At 34.9% G+C, this 24,679-nt stretch overlaps 3 protein-coding genes across 3 annotated transcripts; 2 read left to right on the forward strand and 1 right to left on the reverse strand.

Moving 5' to 3' along the window:
* Window positions 1-5,545: 5,545 nt before the first annotated feature.
* Window positions 5,546-6,983, forward strand: LOC127128692 (uncharacterized). Its single transcript, XM_051058068.1, has 2 exons — window positions 5,546-5,741; window positions 6,023-6,983. Exons 1-2 carry the CDS (start codon window positions 5,579-5,581, stop codon window positions 6,823-6,825), a joined length of 966 nt encoding a protein of 321 aa, XP_050914025.1. The 5' UTR covers window positions 5,546-5,578; the 3' UTR covers window positions 6,826-6,983.
* A 235-nt stretch (window positions 6,984-7,218) lies between these two features.
* Window positions 7,219-10,792, forward strand: LOC127128693 (pentatricopeptide repeat-containing protein At4g01570). The gene is made up of 2 exons (XM_051058069.1): window positions 7,219-9,812; window positions 10,249-10,792. The coding sequence occupies exon 1, from the start codon at window positions 7,394-7,396 to the stop codon at window positions 9,749-9,751; it is 2,358 nt and encodes a 785-aa protein (XP_050914026.1). The 5' UTR covers window positions 7,219-7,393; the 3' UTR covers window positions 9,752-9,812; window positions 10,249-10,792.
* A 4,358-nt stretch (window positions 10,793-15,150) lies between these two features.
* On the reverse strand, window positions 15,151-22,979 carry LOC127128694 (AUGMIN subunit 5). The gene is made up of 10 exons (XM_051058070.1): window positions 22,413-22,979; window positions 21,077-21,619; window positions 20,600-20,741; window positions 20,365-20,520; window positions 19,018-19,227; window positions 18,487-18,672; window positions 17,417-17,576; window positions 16,688-16,883; window positions 16,363-16,495; window positions 15,151-15,650 (listed from the first exon to the last, which is right to left on the reverse strand). The coding sequence occupies exons 1-10, from the start codon at window positions 22,886-22,888 to the stop codon at window positions 15,519-15,521; spliced, it is 2,334 nt and encodes a 777-aa protein (XP_050914027.1). The 5' UTR covers window positions 22,889-22,979; the 3' UTR covers window positions 15,151-15,518.
* Window positions 22,980-24,679: the final 1,700 nt, after the last annotated feature.

Genomic DNA, 24,679 nt, shown 5'->3' on the forward strand with positions numbered 1-24,679 from the left:
TATCTCTGAGTTGTTCCACTTCTTGATCCTCAATCCTCATAGGTGATGCCTCAACAGTTAGATTATCCCATACTTACACATCATCCATTTGGATAATATGAGATGGATAAGGAATATACTTCTGAAAATGGGATACATGAAAAATATCATGCAAAATCGAAAGGGATGGTGGCAAGGCCACCCTGTAGGCAACAAATCCAACTCGTTGTGTAATATGATATAGACCAATCAAAGCAACGAGTAAGCTTCTTAGACTTCAGCTTACATCCAAACCAAATTACAAGAGTGACTCTCAGAAATACATGGTCACCTTATTGGAACTCAAGAGATTTCCCACGCTTATCATGGTAACTCTTTTTCCTACTTTGAGACGTCTTCATCTTCTCTTGGATCATCTTCACCTTCTCAGTATTCTACTTCACAATCTCTGACCCAAGTACAATACTCTCTCCAGACTCATACCAACATAGAGGAGTCCTACACCTCCTCCCATACAATGCCTCAAATGGTGTCATTCCAATAATATAATGGTAGTTGTTATTGTATGCAAATTTGATCAATGACATAAAACCATCCCAAGCAGACACAAGCCCTCAATAAGTCCTATAGAGACTGGATAGTTCTCTCAGTCTGACCATTTATCTGCAGAAGATAAGTGGAACTCAACCTCCACTTAGTACCTAACGCCTTCTACAAACTCTCCCAAAACCTGAACGTGAATCTCGAGTCTCTATCAGACACAATACTCGATGAAATACCATGAAGTTTCACAATCACACTAATATAAATCTCATCTAACTTCTGCAATGAAAAACTAATTTTTATTATCAGTACATCAAATGGTAACCACATATTCTTTATTTTGATATCCATCATATGATGGATGACAACACTCATACAACTTCTTTATATTTTTTTAACAAATCTCTGTACCGCAACAACATCAATTTTGGATAATTGACAAAATTTGTGTTTCCTTGGGACAAGAATATGTGTAACCATATAGTGAGTGACACGAATATCTAGGAGCACTTACTCCCCTTGAAAGAAGTAAGGATGCCAACACTAGGATCATCTAAGAAGGATATAGCAGCTGGAATATAAGAATAATCATTACTTGCATCTTCATCATCTTTGTACTCTGAACTGGTATAATAGAGGTTACATATCTCATCAAACTCTTCAAGAGATGATTTGATTTTTTGCTTCTTCACTATACTATTAATTCACTAACATACTTGAGATTGGAATAGAACATCCTCACCAAATTTGAAAACTTCTCTTCAGAGATGTCATAGATGAAGCTCTTTAGTGAGGCTTCATCAAACAACTTCAAAAACTCATAATCTTTAAAAGTCTTCTCTTCCATGAGGTAGGAATGAAAGACTCTTCTTCTTGCATAATATCGGTTGAAATAAGGCTTCACCAAACAATCGTTTTATATATCCTATGATACAAGGATTACATTATTTTCTAAGTTATTGTTTGTGTCACATCACCTCTCAACTTAAAATTAATGGATAATGCAACGCACGAGCCATTATGTTTACATCTAAAATAACGTAGCATAGAAAATAAGACAACTGAATTAAGGTATCTGGTATGTTTGTTTTAACTTTGAAAAAAATGGATTTTTTCTTTGTATTTTAAAAAAGTGGATTTTATAAAATAGTTTTTCAAAATATTACACGTTTTTATATATTCGTTTTTCTAAATTGAAATACTAAGTTTGACATCCTATATCATAAACATGCATTATTGAAGATCAAAACATAGTCGAAATCGTAATTTTTAAAAAAAGTTGTATTTCAAAAATAATGTTTATGAAAAGCTATTTGAAATAGATTCAAATTAAGTGATTTTTTTTAATTTAAATTTGATATTCAAAAAAAGTTTCAATAAAATGATGAAATATTTAAAATAACATTTTAAGAATAACTATTCAAACCAAAATTTCATTTAAACCTTTTATGAAAAGTTTCTTTGTAATTTTTTTTATACAAAATTATGTTACACTATAAAAATAATTAAAAAAAAAAGGAAAAACAAATGGGCCCATAGTCAAATTCTCTATAATCGAATGAAGGTTAGTTGAATAAAAAACAATTGAATACAAGATATGTGAATCTTTCTCATGTCCACCAAGGTTCGTGTAGTTTGTCCGAGAGTTAGAACTCGTAAAGGCGTGTGGAACTTGATAATTTAACATTTTACTTGTGTTTCATGTATATATAGCCACAAAATGAAACAATAATCTTTACGAAAATATCGTGTGAGTTCGCATGTGTATGGATAAGGAAAACATAAAATATTGCGAGATAGATAGTAAATGTTGGAAATTATGGACAATCAATTCTCATTGGAGTGTTTCAATATGACAAGAAGTGTGCAATTGAGTTAATGACAATAAATTCATTGTCAATAGTCTCACATAGAAAAGTGGTGCTCAATTTAAAAGCATTTATAAATACTTAAAAACATTAAACTCAATAAAGGAGCTAAAGAGGATAAAGTGTCACATGGACAAATATGGTGGTCTCAAACATTATGCTATATGTCTCATTCAAACCACCCCTCGTTGGTGTCGCCATCGACGACACCGACTCCGGCTCTGGGACCGGGTCCAAGGGCATGGACGTAAATGCGCTAGTGGAGACTTGTAGGGGGCACTTAAGTCTTCATAAATACATTATTCAGTATTCAATGATCATTACAACAAAATCGTGCATCCTCTTCACATAATTCCAAACACTCTTCCTTGGATTCAAATCTTCATCAACCTTGTGCAAATTTGACTAGAAGGCTAAATTATCCTATGTATTGTTGTGTTCCAACTCTAAGACTATAAAAAGAGTGCTTGAAATACTTGTAAGGAATGTGACACTAATCACGATTCAGACTTGGATCCATTCAATTTTAACGATTTATCTAACAATCTTAAAAGTATTCAAAAAATGGCTTCCGACGCTGCAGTTTCAAGCATCAAAGTTATGAACCAGGACCTTATCAAGTTGTATCGCTTTGATGGAACCAATTTTACCATATAGCATGATAAGATGACATTCCTACTAACTGCTCTGAAGGTTCACTATGTCTTAGATCATGACTTAACACCAATTCTTGAACTAACCGAGGATGACTCTAATGAACTCAAGAAGGAGCGCAAGAAACGTAAAGAGGAAAAATTGATATGTCGTAGACATATTATGAATACGCTATTTGATCGTCTCTACGACCTGTATACGGATACTCAGTCTGCAACAGAAATTTGGAAAGTGCTCGAAATCAAATTTAAGGCTGAAAAGGAAGGTACGCAAAATTTATTAATATCTAAATACTTTGATTTTAAAATTTTACACTCCAAGCCTATTCTTGCACAAGTACACGAGTTACTGATTCTCGTGAATAAAATAAAAGCTGTAAAAATAGACATTTCAGAAGCTTTTCAAGTTGGTGCAATCATTACAAAGTTGGCACCTTCGTGGAAAGGATATAGGAAAAAATTGTTTCATAGTTCTGAGGATTTCTCGTTGGAGAAACTTCAGAAATACCTATGAATCGAGGAGGAGACAAAGGATAGAGAAAAGTTGGAGTCTGCTGAATACTCTAAAGCCAATACTGTGATTGCAAAAGGAAAGAGGAAACATGATGGCATGAAGAACCATCTTGGCCCTCAGAAGGAACATAACAAGTTCAAGAACTCTAGCGAACCAAAAGGACCAAAAGGCGGCTGCTATGTGTGCGACAAACCAATCCACTTTGCTCGAGATTGCAGGCATAACAAGTCCAAAAATAAAGTTAATGTTGTTCATGCAAATGAAGAATTAATTTTTACGGTGAGCGAGATTATGGCAATCAAAGGCAAAGTCCAAGGATGGTGGTATGATACATGTGCTACCGTGCATGTTTCTTATGACAAAGCAACATTTAAAACCTATTCTGAAGTAAATGATGGACAAGAAGTGCATATGGGAAATGAAGTACGGTCTAGAGTTATTCAAAAGATATATGTCGAACTAAATTTCACTTCCGAAAGAAAGTCACTCTTGTCAATGTACACCATGTCCCTAACATGAATACGAACCTTGTTAGTGGGAACTTGTTGAGAAAACTGAATATTAAGTATGCATATGAATCGGGCAAACTAATTTTGATCCGTAATGGTGTATTTGTAGGAAAAGGATATTCTGTTGAGGGAATGATTAAACTTTGTATTACCGATTATATTATCAATGATAGAAGAATTGTGATCCAATTGGAATATGCAAGTGCAATTGGATGTCTAATGTATTTAATGCAATATACTAGACCAGACATAACATTTGTAGTTAGTAAGATGAGTAGATTTACTAGCAATCCAAATGGTGAACATTGGAAGGTCATAACTAGGATTTTCGGTTGCCTCTTAGAGACTAAAAATCTTGGCCTTCATTATGGTAGATTTCCTGCCATACTAGAATGATATACCGATGTGAGTTGAATATCGAGTGCTGGAGATCATAAATCTACAATAGGGTGGATATTAACATTGGCTGGAGGTGTGATTTCTTGGAAAAGCAAGAAACAAACATGTATTACTCTTTCAATAATGGATTCAGAGTTTGTGGCTCTTGCTTCCGCTGGTCAAGAAGCTGAATGGTTAATAGACCTTCTGTTGGAAGTTCCATTGACTAAAGACAATGTTTCGAAAGTATTGATACATTGTGATAGCCAAGCCACCCTATTAAGAGCATCTAGTAAAGTATAAAATAAAAAATTTAGGCATATAGATCTTAAACATTCTTTCGTGAGAAAATTAATTAAGGATAAAATCATTTCACTAACAAATATACGAACAATCTATAATTTAACTATATACCCTTATTTACATTATTTAATAAATATAAATAATTGTTGTCGTTAAGGATTGAACTTTACACCAATAATTTACTCTCATTTAACTCAATTAATACATTTTAGTTGAATTACTCTCGTTCAAATTTAACTTTTACTTATTTTTATTATAATTTATAATTAATTTGAATAAAATTAAACTTATGCAATCCTCATAAGTTAATATTTATAAAGTACCAAAAATATTTTGAATAAAATTTAACCTATGAAATCCTCATACATATTTGTTTTCGTTTTTATGAAGAAAAAGTTCCTTTAGAAAGAGAGAGAAAAAGTGTAGAATATTCTCTACTATCTCATTCTTTCTGTGCTAGCTAGCTAGTAGCTCTTAATGTGAATGAATCCATATAAGACACACTTCCTATGCATTACTCATCTGTCATGTATTGCATATGTTCATTGTTCACACATTATGTGACTACTTTTCTGTCTCGTGAATCACCACAAGGTCTCAACCATACACAAAGAAACCATACCCATAATATTAATCACAATCTAACTATGAGCATCTTTAGTGATGGGAAAACAAACCTACAATTACTGCATTGTAGTTTACGGTTGAGTTGCTTTTGCATGATAGCCATAAATAGCCTTAAGAAAGGATCATAACAACATATATATACTTGAACATAGTACAAGATATTAAAACATAGACAAGAGTTTTTGTAAGAGAACAAACCTTAGAATGTCTTGGTTTCTTGTAATAATGTTTTTTATTGTAACATTTGGTGCTTTTTCTGAGGCTGCCCATCATCATAAGAAACCTACTTCTGCTGTTGTGGTTGGCACTGTTTTTTGTGACACATGTTTCCAACAAGATTTCTCTATGGGAAACCATTTCATTTCAGGTCCATTTTTTTAACTTTTAATTGCATTTTTTGTTATAGAAAATTGAATTTTATAATTTAAAAAAATAAATAAATTGAATATGTCATTCTCAGACACTAACACACATCGGATATATCGGATATCAGACATATTTTTGTTTAGAGGTGTCAGTGTTACATAAAAGTGATTATATTCAATCAGATTTTTCAATAGGAAATCATTTCATTTCAGTTCCACTTTTTTAACTTTTAATTACATTTTTTGTCAACTTCAGACACTAACACGTAAAAGACATTTGCAGGTGCATCAGTTGAAGTAGAATGCAAAAACGAAAACGCCATTTCAAAACCGAGATTCAAGAAACAAGTAAAGACAAACAAACATGGTGAATTCAGAATCCAACTTCCATTCTCGGTGAGCAAACATGTGAAGAGAATCAAAGAATGTGTAGTGAAACTAGTAAGCAGCAATGAACCATATTGTTCTATAGCCTCAACATCTACATCTTCGTCACTTCACCTAAAATCAAGAAAACAAGGACTCCACATATTCTCGGCAGGTTTCTTCTCATTCAAACCACTCAAACAACCAAACCTATGTAACCAAAAACCAAGTAGTTTTGTTCTTGATTCTTCGAAAAGATCTTCATTTCCTCCGAAAATAGATCCATCTTTTCCACCTCCACTTCGAGATCCAAACACGCCTAGTAGTGGTGTTCTTCCTTTGCTTCCTCCGATTCCTTTAGCACCGGAAATTCTTACACCGATATTGCCCCCGATATTATCACCATTAGTTCCGAATAACGAGGACGAATCAAAAGTAGTTAACATTGATTCATTTAACATTCCTCCTAATCCATTGTTTCCACCATCGCCATTAGTCCCTAATCCATTTCAACCACCATCATTAGTCCCTAATCCACTTCAACCACCAACTCAAACACCATTAATTCCTAATCCATTTCAACCTCCTCCAATATCTCCAATAGGATCATCATCACCCTTGTTTCCTTTTCCACCAACCTCATCACCACCAAGTTTGTCATTTCCTTTTCCGCCATTGTTTCCTCCAATTCCTCCTTCTTTAAAGAATGTTTCTCCTTAAGTGAACATGAGATACCTATTATGCATGATAATTTCTTCTATGTAATCAACATTTTATTCAGTTTTATTAAATATGGCATGATGTAATGTAACATGTTTAGTGACTAATACTGAAAAAATTGAAATAAAATTTATGGATATGGTCACTATTGACCACAATGGGCTTTTTCTTTTATTTTATTTTCTTTTAAATTTTATATCATATTCATAAATTATATAGTATTACATTTGATGGCTTGGTATTGATGATTTAGACTAGAAATTCAATATGAATATTAAAACTAGGGTTCCACTAATATATCATTTATCTAATTTATCTTATAAATAATTTATGCAGTTGATCTATTATATAAAAAATAATTAAAAAATATGAAATGATTCAATTAAGTTAATAAAATAATATGAAAATAAAACCACGTTCCATGCCTTGTTGTTCCTTCTTCTTCTTCTTCCGGCCACATAATTGCCACCGCCGATTGCATCCGCAACCGCTACCAGCGCCGGTTACAGTCCGCGCCGCCACTGCTGGTCGTGCCACTGTTTGGCCGTTACTGCTATTCCAATGAAACATGAAAACACCATCAATATTGAAACAAGTTGCAGAATTACTCACTGTAGCTTCCATCACCAAAACCCTCTTCAAAAACCCACAAACCCTATCCCAAATCATCAACAACAAACCCATCATCACCCAAACCCTAATCCTCAAAATCCTCTCAAACCCATCCCTCCACATTTCCCACAAACTCAATTTCTTCAATTCACTCAACACCGTTCATTCTCAAACCACCTACTCTCTCATTCTCCGCAACCTCTGCAATCCCACTACCCCTCTTTCGCTCCTCCATCAACACCTCCCTCAGCTTCTCCACTCCATGAAACAAACCGGTATCGTTTTCGACTCCGATTCATTCAACAATCTCCTCAATTTCCTCATCAAATTCTCTCATAACAACAATAAAAATTTCCATTTTGTTATTGATATTTTGGATTATATTCAAACACAGAAACTTCAACCTGTTGGTACTACACCTTTTATTTACAACTCTCTTCTTATTGCTTCACTCAAAAACAATCAAATTCATCTTGCTTTATCTATTTTCAATAACCTTTTATCAGTTGAGGAGTGTTCGAATTTGAATTCGGTTATCGTTGGTTCTTCGAATTACTTGCTTTCGGCTCTTACGAAAGCCCGGATGAAGGAAGAGTTTCGAAATGTGTTTGATACTTTGAGGGAAAGGGAAAGTTTTAGTTTTGATTCATGGGGTTATAATATTTGTATTCATGCTTTTGGTTCTTGGGGTGATTTGGTTACTTCGATGACGCTTTTTAATGAGATGAAGGAGGATAAGAATCTTTTTGGGCCTGATATGTGTACTTATAATACGGTTTTGTCGGTTCTTTGTAAGATTGGGAAGATTGATGATGCGATAGTTGTGTGGAATGAGCTTAAAGAGTGTGGTTATGAACCGGATGAGTTTACTTACAGGACTCTCGTTCGGGGTTGTTGTAGGAGTTGTAGGATGGATGAGGGTGTGAGGATTTTTAATGAGATGAAGGATAATGGGTTTCGTCCTGGGGTGATTGTGTATAATTGTGTTTTGGATGGATTTTTCAAGGCTGGTAAGGTTAATGAAGCGTGTGAGATGTTTGAGAGAATGACTCAAGAAGGGGTGAAAGCTTCTTGTTGGAGTTATAATATTTTGATTCATGGACTTATGAAGAATGCGAGATCGGAAGCTGGTTATACGCTTTTTTGTGATCTTAAAAAGAAAGGTCAGTTTGTGGATGGGATTAGTTACAGCATTGTTGTGCTGCAACTTTGTAAAGAGGGTCATTTGGAAGAGGCTTTGGAGTTGGTGGAGGAAATGGAAGTCAGAGGCTTTTCTGTTGATCTTGTTACGATAACATCTCTCTTGGTTGGCATTCATAAGCACGGTCGTTGGGATTGGACGGATAGGCTCATCAAGCATGTTAGGGAAGGGGATCTGTTACCCGGTGTTCTTAGGTGGAAAGCCGGAATGGAAGCTTCTATCAATAACTTGCATTCCAAGGAAAAGGATTACTCGCCAATGTTCCCTTCCAAAGGAGGGTTTAGTGAGATCATGAGTTTCATAACTCGTCACCAGGATGATGATGATGATGAGGTGGAAACTTCCTCTGAAGAAATCGACGAGTGGTCATCATCTCCATACATGGATAAATTGGCCAAGCGTATTGTGAAGTCAAATGGCGATGCTCCACGACTGTTTACACCCGACCGTGGACAGAGAGTTCAACAAAAAGGGCCTGATTCTTTCGATGTTGATATGGTGAATACTTTCCTGTCTATATTTTTGGCCAAGGGAAAGTTGAGCTTGGCTTGTAAATTGTTTGAGATTTTCACCGACGCGGGTGTGGGTCCTGTCAGTTATACTTATAATTCTATCATGAGCTCCTTTGTCAAAAAAGGCTATTTTAACGAGGCGTGGGCCGTTCTGTCAGAAATGGGAGAAAAGCTCTGTCCAACTGATATCGCTACGTACAATATGATAATTCAAGGTTTAGGAAAGATGGGAAGAGCAGATCTAGCCAGTGCTGTTCTCGATCGTCTGCTGAAACAGGGCGGTTATCTTGACATAGTTATGTATAACACTCTCATCAATGCTTTGGGGAAGGCAGGGCGAATCGATGAGGTGAACAAGTTCTTTGAGCAAATGAGGAGCAGCGGGATAAATCCTGATATTGTCACTTATAATACGTTGATTGAAATTCACAGCAAGGCTGGCCTAGTCAAAGATGCTTACAAGTTCTTAAAAATGATGCTCGATGCTGGATGCACCCCTAACCATGTTACTGACACGACTTTAGATTATCTAGTAAAGGAAATCGATAAATTGAGATACCAAAAGGCATCGATCTTGAGGGAAAAAAATAATCCTTCTTGAGGGGGTAAAATTCTAAGAGTCCATGCAAATGGGATTTGTAATATAGTGAAGAAAGTTATCTGTAAGTTATGGTCTACTCTTGCTAGCTGTTACTGTGAACAAACTCAACAAAGGTAGTCCTTGATTGTTACTTATGAAGGTTGTGGTATGAAATTGTTTGTCTTTTAAATTCTCCACAGCCACCTGATACCTCTCATGTGAGGAATACATGCCTATTGCCTACAAACATTACTTGTCTGTTTGGTCACAAGTTCTGGCTCACTCTTAATTCCTTTACGAGTTATTAGTATCTCTTGCATAAGTAACAATCAAGGACTACCTTGGGAAGCAAGAAATAACAGTATTTTCAAGAACAAGCTGCTTCTGTTATCAAATGTTTGAAAATGTACAAAGGTTATCATGGAACTGTTTCAACATCAAATATAAATCTCTAAACTGTAATTTATTGCAATGGCACTTGAACCCAAGGCTAATCATCGGTTAGGCATCGGTTCCAGGTGAGGACCGTGGAGTGGCTGTCTGTGCGGAAGATCAGAGCGTTGCAGTCAGTGTGTTCGCTGGATTATATGCCGCTTTGCAATTGATTTCTCATGTTTCAAGTCGGGTCTCTGGTTGTTCTGTTTCGAGTATTGGAGATTTTCATATGAGTGTGGTTTCGGGTATTGCGGCGTGTGGTTGGTTGTTGTTAGTAGAGTATCATGTTCCAGCTTCACATGGCGGCGTTGTTTGTATCAGTCTGCAAGTCGGTTGGGGATCAGTTCCTGTTCTATGCAGGCGGTGTCAGAGTTCCTGGCGGTCACATTATTGATTCTATTGATTCACTGTTGTTGTTATCGAAATGAAAGTAACAGTATTTTCACGTAAACAATCATGCAGAGAGAATCATGCAGGCGGTGTCAGAGTTCCTGGCGGTCACATTATTGATTCTATTGATTCACTGTTGTTGTTATCGAAATGAAAGTAACAGTATTTTCACGTAAACAATCATGCAGAGAGAGACAGAGAACGAATGAATGAATCACTCTTCCATTCACATTTTAATTGACTTATTACAATGCGTATTTATAACACTTAGACAAAATTAAACTAATGGCAACGCGTGAATTTACCATTGCTTAATTACAGTTAAATGAATTTTAACCGTCCATTAATAATAATTGTCAATAATACACAAGTTTTAATTACCTCACAATAGAAAGTGGATAACAAGTCAGCTATTGATTTAGCAAAACATCCAATTGCTCATGGAAGGAGCAAGCATATAAAGATCAAGTATCATTTCCTTAGAGATCAAGTGGCCAAAGAGAAACTTGCAATAGAACACTGCAGTACAGAAGACCAGTTAGTAGATATGTTCACAAAGGGCTTGAAGACTAGCAAGTTTGAAGATATGAGAAGCAAGATAAGAATGCTAAGCCTTGCAAGTTTGAATTAAGGAAGAGCATTGTGAGGTAATTAAAACTTGTGTATTATTGGCAATTATTATTAGTGGACGGTTAAAATTCATTTAACTGTAATTAGGCAATGGTAAATTCACGCATTACCATTAGTTTAATTTTGTCTAAGTGTTATAAATACGCATTGTAATAAGTCAATTAAAATGTGAATGGAATTGTGATTCATTCATTAATTGTCTCTCTCTCTGCTTGATTGTTTACGTGAAAATACAGTTACTTTTATTCCCTCTCATTTCCAAGAACTGATAACAACAACAGTGAATCAATAGAATAGTAAATTTTCATTCCAACACTTTCAACCTCATAGTACTTTCACACTTCACTTTCAATTCATGTAGTAGCATTTGTAACCATTGTGCCTGACTAGCACCAAAAGCTGCCGCAATATACTCAGCTTGACAATGCTACAACATTTTGCTTCTTCGAACACCATGCTATTGGAGCCTTACCCATCATGAAAATGTAACCAGAAGTACTCTTCCTGTCTTCTGTATCTCCACTCCAATCAACATCAGTGTATCATATTAACTCAGTAGTTACAGGTCCCTCTGTACTAGGAAATAGAATTCCCCAATCAATTGTGCCCTTGAGATATCTTAGTATTCTCTTTGCAGCTACCATGTGAGTTCTCTTAGGCACTTTCATGTATCTACTTGTCACTCCAACACTATAGACTATGTCTGGCCTTGAGTGACACATATCTAAGTGAGCCAATCAACTATCTAAACAATGTAGAATCAACACCTTCATCGGTGGCATTTTTCTGCAATTTCACACTAGTATCAATTGGTGTAGATACAAGCTTGCACTCAAGCATTTTAAACCTCTTGAGTACATCGATAATGTACTTCTTCTGATGCAGAAAAATTCCCTTTTCACATGACACAAATTCCATCCAAGGAAATAAGACAATTTTCCTAGATTAGTCATCTCATACTCGGTCATCATTTGTCTCTTGAGCTTCACTATTTCTTGTTCATTGCTCCCTATTACTAATAGGTCATAGACATACAGGCAAACGATTATCAAGTCATCATTTGTGTTCAATCTTACATACACACCATGTTCATTTGAACACTTAGTAAAATTTAGCTTCTGCAGTGACATCTTCAAGCTATCATTTGTGTTCAATCTTACATACACACCATGTTCAGTTGAACACTTAGTAAAATTTAGCTTCTGCAGTGACATCTTCAATCTATTGAAGTTCAAATGTCCCATCCTCTTATGCCATTTCCACACTATATAATCTACTTGTGCAATTAGATATTTTTTATCAATAGAATTCACACCAACCTTGAAAGTTCTGTTTCTTGACATAGACACTTTCAATACTACCTTCTCTTTGCTATCAAATACTTCCATGTAATTCCCTTTCATATTCATTGAATAACCCTTCTCTAGTAATTGTCCCAAACTAAGCAAATTACTCTTCATTTGTGGAACATAAAGTACATCACTCAATATTACATTTGTTTCGTCTTCCCTTTCAATGGCTACCTTTCCAATACCTTCTGCAATGACATAGCTACCATCACCAAATTTAATCTTCCTTCTCATAGTTTTGTCAATTTCACAAAACCATTCTAAATGGCTTTTCATGTGATTACAGCACCCTGTATCCAATTACCACCATTCTATCCCACCACCTTCAGTAACTGTCATCAGCATCATCACCTCTTCATCAATTATTGTCACTAATGCAACAACTTCTTCATCTGAGTCACGAGCTAATTGTGCCTATTCATTTCTCTTCCTAGGCACCTTAGAATTCACACATTCATCTGCAAAGTGATCCCATTTTTGACAGTTATTGCATTGAATGTGTTCCTTGGATTTCTTCTTTCCTTTTCCATCACTCTCACCTCCTTTCTTCTGAGGTTCTTGCTTAGAATTTCCACCCTCATTCTTGTTACTCTTCCACTTTCCTTTACCTTTCCTCTTCCAAGATTCATTACTACCACTTCCTTTTTTCTGAGATTGTGTAAACAATGCCTTCTCAGTTTCTTTCTCATCTTTCTTGACACCATCTCTATTCTTCAATTTCAATTTGTGAGCTTCTAAAGAACCTATTAATTGTTCCAATTTCAACGTCTCTAGGTCCTTAGATTGTTCAATTGCAGCAACTAAATTATCAAATTTGGGTGTTAAACTCGTGATAACCTTTTCAACCTTCATTGAATCAGTAACTGCTTCACCACAACTCTTCATCTGGTTGGTTAGTATAGTTAACCTGTTCACGAATTGCTCTACTGTCTCATTTGGTTCCATTTGCAACTGACCTAATTGATGCCTTAAAGTCATCAATTTCACCTTCTTGGTTTGTCTATCGCCGACGTAAATGGTTGCAAGAACATCTCAAGCTTTATTGGTCGTCTCATATTCAATTATTTTTTCCAAGACATTCGAATCTACACATTGATGGAGGAAGTATATCGCCTTGTCGTCTTTCTTCATTTGTTCACAGTGAGTTGCCTTCGCCGCCTCCGTTGGTGTTGCGTCAAGCGGTGTCACTCCACTGCGAATGACATCTAGAACACCCTTATACCTAAAGACAACCTTCATTTGCGTTGTCCATCTTTCATAATTGTTGTCGTCAAAGATTGGAAGTTTCGCATGAATTTGATCACTGGTTTTTGAAGTTTCTTCCATGTTCGCCGTCGTGCGTGGCTGTGGATCGTCTTGCTCTGATGCCAATCTGTTGGAATGAAAATTTACTATTCTATTGATTCACTGTTGCTGTTATCAGTTCTTGAAAATGAGAGGGAATGAAAGTAACAGAATTTTCACGTAAACAATCATGCAGAGAGAGACGGTGAATGAATGAATCATTGTTCCATTCACATTTTAATGGACTTATTACAATGCGTATTTATAACACTTAGACAAAATTAAACTAATGGTAACGCGTGAATTTACTATTGTCTAATTACAGTTAAATGAATTTTAACCGTTCACTAATAATAATTGTCAATAATACACAAGTTTTAACTACCTCTAAATAAATCTCTTTGTAGTCGTTATGATGCAAACAACAATACTCTTGTCTATCGATTTCAATGGTGAAAATACATCTGACATGTAATAAATTTCTTTACTCTTCTCCACCACATACATTTCATCTCCACCATTTAAATTCATGTTCTTCTTTCACGGACATTTTTGTTGCACACTTTCAATTTTCTCTCTTTGTCCGATTTTTGTCACTTTTGGTTTTATCTTTGACCAATATGAAACATCCTCCATCATTAGAGTTCTTTTTTTTTGCTTCTTTTTTTTCTTTCGAATTTCATGATATTTTTCTTGATTTCATAATCCATTTTAGTTCTTAATTCTCTAGCGAATCAGTTTCTAGCTCAAATTACTTGAAAGTTGTCTTTGAAATTTTTTCCCAAATAGCTAGTATCATGCTTTTCCTTATCAAAATTTTTCTCAACCTTGATCATCCATCCAACATCTCCTCTTTAAAAAATTAGTATTTTTAGTCATAACTCTTCGGATTCTCTTCTCCATTTTCTAATTTCTTTCGACACTTCATCAATAAGGTTAAGTATTCATTTCATTCTTAATGACAACTCCATTATTTGTGTCTATCAGTTTTCTTATGCTTTATTCACCTTCCTTTTATCTGATTAATACCATAACCCTTTGCATGCATAAATTCTAAAATATAATAAAAACTTGAGATTGATCACTGTGAGTGTGAAAAATACACTGTGCCATTAATCTGTGTGATTCCCAAAGAACTGTGATATCTATTAGCAGATACAGCCAATATTTTGCTGGTGTGACATGATTCAAAATTCCCTAAAGTTTAGATATTAACAATAAATAATGTTTTACATTTTCTTTGGCATCCCAATTTTCAGAACTTCAAATGTCTACATTAAACTTGATACTTGACCTCTTTCCATCATGAAGAAAATAGAGAATTCAACAAGATTGCATAAGTTGATTATAAATATAACATATGAACTCAAAACTCTACAATCAGAGGATTCAAAACCATTAATCACAAGCAGTTAAAGAATATTCCAACCCACCACCTAAAATCTAAATAGCCTTATAATACACAACACACTTCTAGAGAGAGGGAGGAGAATCTATGAAAAATCAACAGGTTGAGGAGCGGTTTCTTTCTTGTTCTTGAGATTTTCGTCAATCGATAACAACAGCAGCTGCATATTCCATCCCAAAATATCTGCTTCAAGTACCGGCTTCTGCACAGTACCTTGAGGCTAAAGAATATAAAGTCTTCAATGCAAGAAGCTCCAGAAAATTTAATTCTCTGCAAGTGTGCTAAAATATATTCACAATAGTAGCTCCTTATCATAAAATGCAAGAAGCTGCTTTACATGATTATGCCATGCTGCTACATTTTGTCCATCCACCGTCACCCAGTCGACAACTGTCGATGCTGGTTGCTCCCACCACTCATCAAGCTGCAGAAGAAGTTGCAATGTAAAAATAGAAACAGAAACCTTAATAGTTGTTAACGAGCACATCAAAATCCACCATGATCAAGTTTTTTACTTTGGAATAAAACATGCTTAGCAGGTTGTATCTGAGCTAAAACATACACAAGGAAAGTGGGGATGGAAGTTATGAGTGTCGGTGTCCTATGTTTTTGACATTATCAGTGTCAAAATATCCATATCGTGTTGTAGTCCGTGCTTCATAGCTTCTCTTGTTATTATTAGATTGATAACCCTTAAAATAGCGCTGAAAATTTCAAAAATGACATTCATATAATTTTTCAAAAATGTGATAATATTTGAGCTATCGTTATCCATCTATTATTAAAATGGTTAAAAATATTCTAATCAAAACTAATGTCTTTGATTCTTCGTTGATAATATTATTACAATACATGTTAAACCCTTTTAAAAGTGTGATATTTGTTCAAAAAATGTAGAGTGTTGAAACAATGAAAATACAAATTCTTTTTTAAACATTGGCCTGAATTTTCCGACACACGTTTTATGAGTGTCATGAGTGTCATACGGGTGTTGAAAATCGATTTAAAGAGTTTCGAAGCAAAGAAAAAATAATTTTTTGGGAGACACTTGTCTAACTTTTCTGACACGTATTGAACACTGCGACACGCCTACTCCTAGAGGTGTCTGTGCTTTTCATAGAACAGCAGTAACTCACCAGTCCCCTGACATATTTGCAGTCTTCCAAACTTTGTCGGGCGTTCAAAACACCGGTCTTGAGTTCAGGCAACCATTTTTCCATTACAGCTTTTTCTTGTTCTGCAGCCAAATTTAAAGAAAAATTTGTCGTCCTGCACCATTATACCAAATGTCAAAACAAAAATGAAGAAAAGCTTCCGACAAATTATTAAGATATGAATCTGAAAGAGATGGAAAGATATATTAGCTACATCTTTTCCTCTTGGACAAGCACATATGAGTTTACTAAATTAATAAACCATGAGCGTGGGCTGAATTCTGGTGTTGTTTGTATTCATATCTACCTTTCGTATTCCTGTTGAACACGGTAGGCATGATTCAACAAGGCATGACCACTTTGAACAAGATCCCGTCTAATATGGACAAGATTAATAGCCTTTAATAAATCTTCCAAAACACTCGCCTCTGAACCACGAAGTTTCAAACAAAACTCCAGGGATTCCAGTATGGATGCTAGACCAGCATCGGAACCTTCCAAGCCTGCCCGTCCATTAAGAAAATCATTTAATTCAATATAATAGATTTTAACCTACATGTATGCATACCATCAATAGTATAATATACCTTTGAAACTACATTTAATAAAATTAATATATATATATATATATATATATATATATATATATATATATATATATATATATATATATATAGACACGTTTTTGTAAATGTATCCTGAGTTTTAAAATTTACCTATCCATATCGTACTGTGCATCAGAACTTCTTAGAATATTGTTATATTTTATATACTGGGAGGAATGTACAGATGATTTTCTCAGAATTACAATATAGTGTAACAATAACTAGTTTACTAGTATTTTATATACTAAGCTATATTCATCTTATTTAAGAAATGATGAAGAAAACTATTTGTAAAAGTGAGAAGTACCTGTTTGCAAAAGACGGTTTTCACATGATAAAGGGTTTTCTCCTAAAACTTTAAATAAGATATCTCTTATAGGGTGCACTAGGAAAAAGCCTTTCAGCGCGTGAAAAAATGATAACATACTCACCAGCAGCATATTGAAGTGCGGCTGAAACACGACATATTGATGGAATTGCCGACGGATCCCGGGCACCAGCTTTTGCAGTCAAAATAGCCGCACTTATTTCTGCATTCGCAACTGCTTCCTGTCCAGATGATCCACTGGACCCGATGGCCTCAAGCAGTGCCTGAACCAGAATTAATGATAAATTTAAGCTGAAGCACGTCTTAATATATGAGATACATGATTGAAACATTCAAAGCACATGTATGTAAAGTGATAAAAAAAATTTAAGATTCATTGGACTCGTTAAAAAATGTAGAACTGGATAGCACAGAAAAAATTGTTTTCTATTTGATTTCAAATTGACCATGGGACAGCAAAACAAGGGATGAGTAATAGAGGAGTAATCTAAAAATTTATCGCCCACTAAACTATGGAAACATCTCCGAAGTTAATAAATCCACCTCTTCGCTCTCAAGCAACCTCTCGAGTCTCACACAGCAATAAAAAGTTCGTGCTGCATTTGACAATGGTGCCAGAGAAAGAGGGCTGATGCACATTCATAGGATCACAACCACCCTCTTCACCATCTGTCATGAGACAATAGAATCAAAATGGAATCCACAATGATATCTTAACCTATCCAAGATCTATTGAGCCAGGTGCTATTAGGTCACCATTATCGGATCACTAGGGTCACACTTCAGATGTCCAATCATAGTCTTGGGCGGGAGGAGATGTGTTAAGAGTTCCACATTGGATGACAAAAGATCTTCATATAAGTTTATAAGTGGGGACAGTCTTTACCTTACAAACCGATTTTGTAAGGATTGAGTTAGGTTCAACCTAAGTTCTAAGAAGTTTCATCTAAATAAAAAATTTAAATCAATGTGTTGATTATTAAACACTAGACACCCAATCCAAGTTGAGTTATATTTAAATGAATCCGGAAACTAACTGCCAAACAATAGAAATGGAAAATCCAAAAGTAGACCATGTACAGCAGCTTCATATATCAATCCAAAAAACTCAGAACATTGTTTCTATTCTAACATTTGTTACAATGAACAAGTGTCTGTTATAGCATTGTAAACCTGAGGTGAAGAAGGAAGCATGTAGAGGCTATTATCTGGACTCCGATAAAAGGCAGACACTTCTTTCTCTATAAGATCATTTGCATTATTTGAAGTCTCAAAAACCGCAGAACATGCTGGAATTATAGTGCTTGAAGCATACTCCCTTGCAGTTGATGGTTGCTGACTCCAAAATGAAGCCGCATCCTGCAACATAAAAGAAAACAAAACAAAAATCAAAGAACTGTTTGAATAAAAAAAATAAAAGAACAATGCTTTGTTGGAATCACTTGCACAACTTAAGGGAAATGAATACCATTAAGGCTTAGCGGGAACAACATATGTAAACTTTCTACAAATATGCATTGTCTCTGTAGTCAATACCAATTAACAAAATGTATCAACATGATGGCAACAGAGACAAATCTATTAATGGCTAATTCAAGTTTAAAACCAGTGAATGATTATCTTACTGAGACCCAAACAGAGTACCATTAAGTAAAAAAGCCAAATTCCACAAATACAGAAAATAATGAAATAATGGAACCTTACCGTATTTGCTTTAAGGAGTGCCGTGTATATCGATTCAAGTTCTGATCTACGAGAATCAAACTCTTCAATCTTTTTCCACTTCTTTTTCAGAGAATCTTCAGCTTCTTTCCTCTCAGCACATAACTTGTTCAAGCGTTGTATTTCAGACATTAAGGTGTTTAAACTTGCCTTTAAACCAGAAACTTCTCTTTCCTTTGCCCAAACATCTACCTAAACACGTGTAAGAAGTATAAGTGGTAAACTCCTACCTCAAACTTTGATGCGAAAAATATTTCTAGCATTAATAATTGGATAGAACTTCTTAAGAATTGTGGTTTGGCCTAACTCAACCTTACAAAACCGTCTTATAAGGTGGAGATTGGCCCCACTTATAAACATATGTTCCAACCATATATTGTTCGATGTGGGATTCTTTAGCACACTCTCTCACGTCTAGACATCAGAAATGTGGATAATATCATCTTAGGAATTGTGGTTGGGCCTAATTCAACATTACAAAAGCGGTTTGTAAGGTGAGGATTGTCCCCACTAATAAGCATATCTTTAGGCCATATATCATCCGATGCAAGACTTTTTAACAAAATTGAACGCAACAAAAATGTTATTTTCTTTATTCTTCCAACTCATAACAACAAAAAATCCAAACTCCGGGACGAAGTTGGAAAATACAAAAGGAAAGAAAAATAATTTAATTGAACTTATTAAAAGCAACAATTCCTCAAAGATAGATGAAATTATTTATTTCTCCTACTTTAACTGTTGATGTAAAAAAATATTCATAATCTCCAGATGCTGATAGTTTAGCAATGAAAAATCTTAGATAAACAAGTGTTTACAAATCCCCTTGTTTTTTAATTCAATTTTACTTGGAATATCAAATTTCAGATCTTCCCGGGACAAAATAATTAGATGTGAAGAGATGAACCAGAGATAGTTTGTCATAAAAACAATTTTGTATACTTGTATATTTTACTTTCTCGGAATATCATATAACTAAAACAGCTTCAGATAGTGTCTGAATCTAAAGAAAAAAATGTGAACAAAATAAAATAACAATCTTGAAAATATGCATGCCACTTAACATTTATCACTCACAAGATCATAAAATGTGTGTTGATTTAAACATTAAGTCTTCATCTAAGCTTTGCCACCAAAACAATATTCATCAAAACTTCAGGCTCAACATTTCTCTAAATGTTGGTAATATAAATGCTGGTAATTTAACTATTAGTTATTTATAGTTTTGTAGTAATAGGAATCTCGGACAAAGGTGAGTATAGATTCAAAATATATTTATAACTTGCTTTAAAAGGGCCTAATTCACTGTAAGTTTTGAATGAATAATACCTGAAGTTGCCTAAGACTTCCAATATTCTGAGATGAACGCGAAGTAACATCAGTACCTCCATGCAGACGTTTCATAAGTTTTTCACACAAGTCTCTTGCTTCTGCAGCACTGTTTAATGCCTCTTCAGTAGCCAAAAACTGCTGAACGTGAGCTTTCTGTGAACAGAGATACAGCGTTGGTTCAATAACTCAACTTAAGATGACAAAACTATGCAGTCTAAAGATGAATAAAGACCTGTCTTTCAAGAAGCTGATTTTGACTTCCTCCTGGAGGCACATCAACCCCAAGTTTTCCATTTCCATAAAGTGGATACTGTAGAGGAGAGCTACCATCAGAAGAGGAAACATCCATAACTATGTTATTTTCATATTTGTACCTGATTGAAATATACAAGTTTGAATTATATCAATAGTATGCGTAATATACTTGTCAATGAGATTAAACTAACAGAATTCTTAAACAGCATACATCTACATACACACTATTGTACTCTGGTTGGCAGGGGAACTAAATTATTCTATGCCTCTTCGACATGCTTTGCAAATTTAGCAATTTTGACAGGTTTTTTTTTGGGGGAAAAGTTAATTAAGTTTTTATAATAACAATGATTGATGATTTACAGAAGGTCCAACCTTCAAAATTCATAGTCATGGAGGAACTAACAAAAGCATCAACAAAACTTAAAAAAAGAAACTACATATATTCTGATACCTCAAGATCTCCGCATCAGCTCTAACATCAATTTTCTCTATTTCTCTGGAAATTTGACTTTTCAAGTGAGAAGTGTATGTAGTAATGGCCTGAAGCAATAGGGGAGGACTCTTAAGGCAATTCACAATAACCGTTCTAACCTCATCCGGAATTTGTCCATCAAAATCAAACCCCAATTTTGCTGCTTCTGCCTGAGGATTTGAAAGAACGCCACTTCCTTCGTAAGCAGGAAAAGAACTCTGTATTTTTTCAACCATGTATGCTACAAGAGATTCACAAGCCTTTCTTATATTCTTTTCCCTTGTGGTTTCAATGACAATGACATCATCTGCAGATTTACCGCTCTTAACAGTAGAATAAACAGATTCTTTCTCATTTTTGGCACTAAAATTATTTGTCATCTCAATGGAAGAATCCACATCTGATCTTTGAGCATCCTTTGCTAAATTTATATAGTAACAAAGACGTTTATGATATTCAGCAAATATTCTTGAAGCTTCATCACATTGACGGTCATAGGCCTCCAAGGTCACTTCCTTATGCCTGCAGAATGGTAAATAACTCGTACACTTTAATCATCTCAACTATCCAATACCAGAATCATCACAAGTTCACTATTTTTCTCTTCTCTCTTTCAAACATATCACTGATTCAGATAGAAAAGCACGCATACATTTCTGATCAACAGTGATGATTTAATCTCAAAAGCAGATTATTATACTAACAAGCAACAACACAATAAGCAATTTTCAACACTCAAGGAGAAAATAACATTTACGACATAAAAACAAATCAGCTTCTAGTTTCTATAACCAAACCAAGCAAAGAGTGTTCTTTCTGTCCTCAATAACAACAAAGTTGGCATCTCATATTGACTAAGTAACCCCGACATTACAAATTGAATGTGTTGGTTTTCCAACACCAACATGATCCTGACCCATGTAGCTATACTCAATCACTTTTATTTTCTTAAATTGTTACTAGTGTCTGCGTGTCGTCAATGCTTCATAGCTTATTCATCTTTTTAACCAAATGAAGCCAAGTGCTACTAAAGTGTAAACACTAATCATTGTGTGTTTGGTTCAGTGGTGACGATAATTGATTATGAGTTAATTGATTCTGATTAAAAGTGAATTGGATGAAAAGTGATTTATCTATAGATACATTTATGTAAAAGTGAGTTGAATAACAAATTTGTGTAAAAATCAAGTTTAAACTCAAAAGGTACAAATTTTAGCTTCAAGTAGAATCAATTCTGAAATCAAAATCAATTCGATGCATTTTAATCATCAGAGCAAAATCCAATAAAAACTAGGTCAAAATTAGGAACCAAAACCTGTAATTTGATCGTTCATCAAGCATTCTCTTCCTCTCCGCCTCTTCCCTCGAAACCTCGAGCATCCTCGCTCTCAAATCCTTCCTCTGTCTCCTCACAATGTTCCTCAACCTCTCCACCTCCTTGGCCACCAAATCCCGCTCCATTAAAGCCGCCTCCCTCGTCTCCGCCGAACCCGAACCCTCCCCGGATGTCATCTTCTCCTTCTTCCTCCCCGTAGAACCCTCCCCATCACCGTGAACAGTGATATTCCGGCGAACATTCCGCACCGTCTTCTCAGACTTAGCGCGCGTGACGAGAAAATTCCAAACCGGAATCATGTTCCCCCGACAAACCTTCCGGATCGATTCAACTGACGGCGAATGAGGCTTTCCTCCGCCGCCGGCGTACTGGCCGCGAGGGCGGTATCCCATTTCCTTGTGAAGCCAGTCAAGAATAGCCTCCGGCGACGCCGATGAAGAAGATGTTGATTGCATCTCAGTGTTTGGTGGTGTTGTCTTTAGTTGTTGTTTGGAAATTTTGTTGGTGTTTCAAGTTTTTGGAATTTTGAAATTCGTCATTTATAAATTGTTGTTCTTATTTTATTCAATTGTAAATTATTATAGAAATTTAATTCTCGTGTATTTTTTAAAAAGAGTATTTCACATATAATTTGATTTTTTTTTAAACATAGTTGTTATACCTTTTTCTTTAATTTGGTAAAAATCAAATTATTTCATTTATGTGAACTTATATATATATAAATATATATGGAGGTCAGAGTTCAAATCGAAAAAAGAGAATATATAGGTATCATTCTTGAAATCGAAATTCTCACTCCATCATTGGTGAGTAACTCAGACACATCTTTGGGTATTCATGGTAAATTCTCTATGAACGTGTTTAACTCTCACGTCTCAATCCTCCTTCAGTTTGATTTTGACTTATCGAAGAATGTTACTTCTTTCCCTAATACAATAAGCTCTCGCATTGAGGTCTTCGTAATGGTCATGTTATCAGATTGAAGCCCATTCTTCTTATAGCTCTTGTTCCAAGCAAATTGAAGATATTCTAACACTCTCCGAAATTCAGCGCGAAGGCTATTGCAACAACCAATGTTTTTGGAAAATCCTCTGAATCATTTGTCTCTAGGATCATGACACAACCCCTCACATACAACTCATATTTATAAATAATTAGATTAAGATTTACGCGATGCGCGGTTGTAAATTAGTATTTATTAATTTTTAATTAAATTTTAATTATGTTAAGGATCTTTTTTTATAAATATAGTCAATAAATTTATATTATAGTTATTTATAATAAATTATAATTGAGACTACAATGAATACACTGATTTGGCAAAAGCGTTGGAACTTTATCTCCTTCTTCAACCTAGTTGTCACCCTTTCTTTCTCTTCCCAAATCATATCTTCCCAAATTCATATTTTATGTGTCACCATATAGTCTTCCTTCTTGGTGGTGTGATGAGTTCCTTTCTCTGCATCACCCTTTTTCTAAGTTAGATTTTTTTGTCCATTCTGCCTCCGGCACCACCACACTAATTTGAGGTGGTCTTCTTTAATGAATTATTTCGATCTTATTTGGTAGGTTGATGATTTTGTTTCGGCCTCAAATACCTGTAAGTGTTTCTTTTAAATTGTTAATTGGTGGTGATGTGACTTTCCTCTGATCTTTGATTCTTTTCAGATTTACTGAGATATGCAATTTTAAGACTTTTGGGTTGACGTCTTCACAACAATGGTTTTGTTCCGTTTCCAGTCTTATCATCACCTTGTTGGGGTTAAGATTTTTCGTTTGCTTTAATTTAGGTCTGTTTGAATTGAAATAAGTTTTATGCTTGCTATGACTTCTCGTAGGAAGTTGTTGGTTCGTGAATCAGTTAGTGTTAGCGGTCGATTGATTCACCGTTACTTAAGATTGTGAAGACCCACCAACACCTTTTTTTCTACCTGGTTTTGTCCTTGTAAGCAAATTTGTGGGGTAGTGCATGTGAAGTTTGTATTTTTTACTTCTTTCTTTTAGACATATATTGATATAGTTGTTATTTGTTTAGAATGTTTACTGTTTTTTGATATGGTTTGCCTGAGAGTATTTTTTGTTATAAATAGTATGATGAAGAAATGTTATAACTTTTAATTTTGTAAATAGAAAAAATTTAAAATCATTTAAAAGACATTATATATATAAGTGGGGATTAATTTACTCCAAGAATAAGGTGTTTTTATAGCTTACTTCAAATCAATAGCTTTTAAATTGAATATAAT

The sequence above is a fragment of the Lathyrus oleraceus genome, chromosome 3 (assembly GCF_024323335.1).
Source record: "Lathyrus oleraceus cultivar Zhongwan6 chromosome 3, CAAS_Psat_ZW6_1.0, whole genome shotgun sequence".
Taxonomy (NCBI): Eukaryota; Viridiplantae; Streptophyta; class Magnoliopsida; order Fabales; family Fabaceae; genus Lathyrus; species Lathyrus oleraceus.